The 2,569-nt window shown below is 36.6% G+C and overlaps 1 protein-coding gene across 1 annotated transcript in view; it reads left to right on the top strand.

Annotated features, from left to right (window-relative positions):
• The window catches only part of LOC128250250 (uncharacterized), a 6,986-nt gene extending 6,766 nt beyond the window's left edge, over positions 1-220 (top strand). The window contains exon 4 of the mRNA XM_052974973.1: positions 45-220. Within this exon, the coding sequence (XP_052830933.1) occupies positions 45-220 (176 nt within the window). The remainder of the gene's footprint in view (positions 1-44) is intronic.
• The last annotated feature ends 2,349 nt before the right edge of the window (positions 221-2,569 follow it).

The following is a 2,569-nucleotide window of genomic DNA, read 5'->3' on the forward strand; positions in this document are numbered from 1 at the left end:
TTTTAATACTAAACATTATCTTTTGAATATAATTGATATTCAAGGTCACACATCTGAATTAGAACTATACAGCATTAACATTACATTCTCTGAGCCATTTGTCACGTCTGCTAGTTCAGAAGCTTCTCGAAGTATATCAGTTGACTTATTATTTTCATTCTCACCGAAATGTTTTGTGGTCGGCAAAGCAGTAAAAGAGCAACAGCATTTGAAGGTGTAAAAATACTGAAATGTCAATGTAATTGTTTTTCATAGTTGATTAAATAAATACATTGAAAGAGAAATGAAACTCTTACCGTTCTAACATGACGTACATAAACTACAGACTTTAGATCTGAAGGTGAACTTGCATCGTTGACCTTTGATGGTGTTAATGCTAACTTTGGTATTATATAACCAGTTGGTAATGAGTCGAAGGTCGAGCCAACATGCAACCAAACTAGTCTTATTTGATGAACGCACTTCTCTCTTCGCTCCTTTGCACCACATGGGCTCAACTCTCCTCCCCTCTTCATTTAACTCCCTCCACTCTTCCTCTGGTACCTACTTCCTCCCTTCATTCCTACCCACTTTCTCCCTTCCAAAAGTAATGGTTGTCACCACCTCAACATGGTTGTTCCGTTTAGAACACTGTTACTACTATCTTTAACCCCAGGAGGACATCTCCAGCTGGTTAACAACACACTATATCTCTGTCCGTTATATTGCAAACAGGGGAACAAATAACTCCCATTCAGCGTTGACATATATTTGTGTGTATGTACGTATGTATATATATGTGTGTGTGTGTGTGTGTGTGTGTGTGTGTGTGTGTGTGTGTGTGTGTGTGTGTGTGTGTGTGTGTGTGTGTGTGTGTGTGTGTGTGTGTGTGCGTGCGTGTGTGCGTGTGTGCGTGTGTGTGTGTGTGTGTGTGTGTGTGTGCGTGTGCATACATATCTGGGTATGCATGCTTGCAAATATAAATCGGTTATGTCACAACCAAAGTTTATAACTTGTGGAGAAATACAAAGATTAGATGTGATCAAAGATTAGATATAGGCCTGTAAATCAATTCTGGCTTTCTTTGTAGTAGGTTTAGTCCAACTTCTCTCTAGTAAGAATCATGCCCTTTCTCAGTAAGATTATTTCGCACTCAGAATACAGAAGAGATTTCAGAATTTCAGAGGAAGGCTTGACATATATTATCTTTCTGTATAGAATTAATTTATTCAAATCTTCTATGGTGTATTATATAATTATTCCGTTACACTAACAGAGAAATCTACATCACCAGGTGCAAGATTTCTAGATATTGATTGATTGTATATGAAAATTGTGTATCGATTAAACTCTCTAGTCGTTGGATTCTTCATCAGTTTCGATGATGAGTACATCGCGCTGATATCACTTGGCGTCTTGGGAAGGATGGAGCGGTAAATGAATCCTGGCGTATTCTTAAGTAAAACCAATGCCAGTTAGTTCGATCTTCATCCTAGTCTGCCGAATAAACCTTCACGGTGCCTAATTCTACAAGTAAACTACATGCACACGGATATGGCTTCGTATACGAGGTGGGTGCTGAAATATTCCTGGCTTTAAGGGGATCGGGGAAGGCCTGGTTGGATGACCAGACTTCAGAGTTCTTTTAGAAGGCTTAGAAAAACTGAAGGACCCCTACAATAAGGGTGTGAATCAGAGAAGAGAATATATTGAATATAATCTTAATTAACTGATCCGCCTGTATTTTCTTTTTACCTAAAGCCAGGAACTTTTCTGCACCCTATCGTATTTATTCCTGCTTTGATCCATACTGAATGAAGAATCGAACCGAAATCTAAATGTGAACTGTCTTTGTTTTAAGGTTAACCAACTTTTATTTGTCCTCTCCGTTGTTCGAAACTCCAGACGATTGTTAGATTTTACAGCAGTAAAGGTCAACCTTACAAGATCACCTTCAGAACTGAAGTTTACAGTTCGTCATGGTAGGATAATGAGCTTCGTTTATTATCAAATATTTATATTTCATCAACCATGAAAAGATTTACATCGACCTTTTAGTGTTAATGTACTTAGAATGCTGTTTCTCTTTAGGTATTTCACTGTTCAATGAACAATTTGGTGAGAATGTAAATAATAAATGAAACAAGCAATAAATTTCATAGTTCTGAAGCAGCAGACGTGACAGTTCAATGTTACTATTGTATGATAATAATTCAAACTATACGTCCTTGATTCACTAATATCTTGGAATAAGCACTGGAAGGCAAGATTCTGTATAGATTCAATAATATATTGAATAATAAATCAGGTTTGAAAGAAAGTCTTGGCGCATGTCAGTGATGGAAAAGAAACAAATGGTTCTTTCGAGTTAATTAATGTATTTAATCAAGATAATATTTCTCTTCGTTGTTCATAGCTTAATTCCATCTGTTTGGCAAAATATTTGATTGCACGATTGTAAACTTCTTGAAGTTTCCAAGCAAAGTAACTCTCAATATTTCAGTTTAAACTTCTTTACAATTAATAAGCTATTTCCCCTCAACTTGATGAATGCCCACTAAATTATAGTACACACACACACACACACACA

Source organism: Octopus bimaculoides, chromosome 20 (genome assembly GCF_001194135.2).
Source record: "Octopus bimaculoides isolate UCB-OBI-ISO-001 chromosome 20, ASM119413v2, whole genome shotgun sequence".
Classification (NCBI taxonomy): Eukaryota; Metazoa; Mollusca; class Cephalopoda; order Octopoda; family Octopodidae; genus Octopus; species Octopus bimaculoides.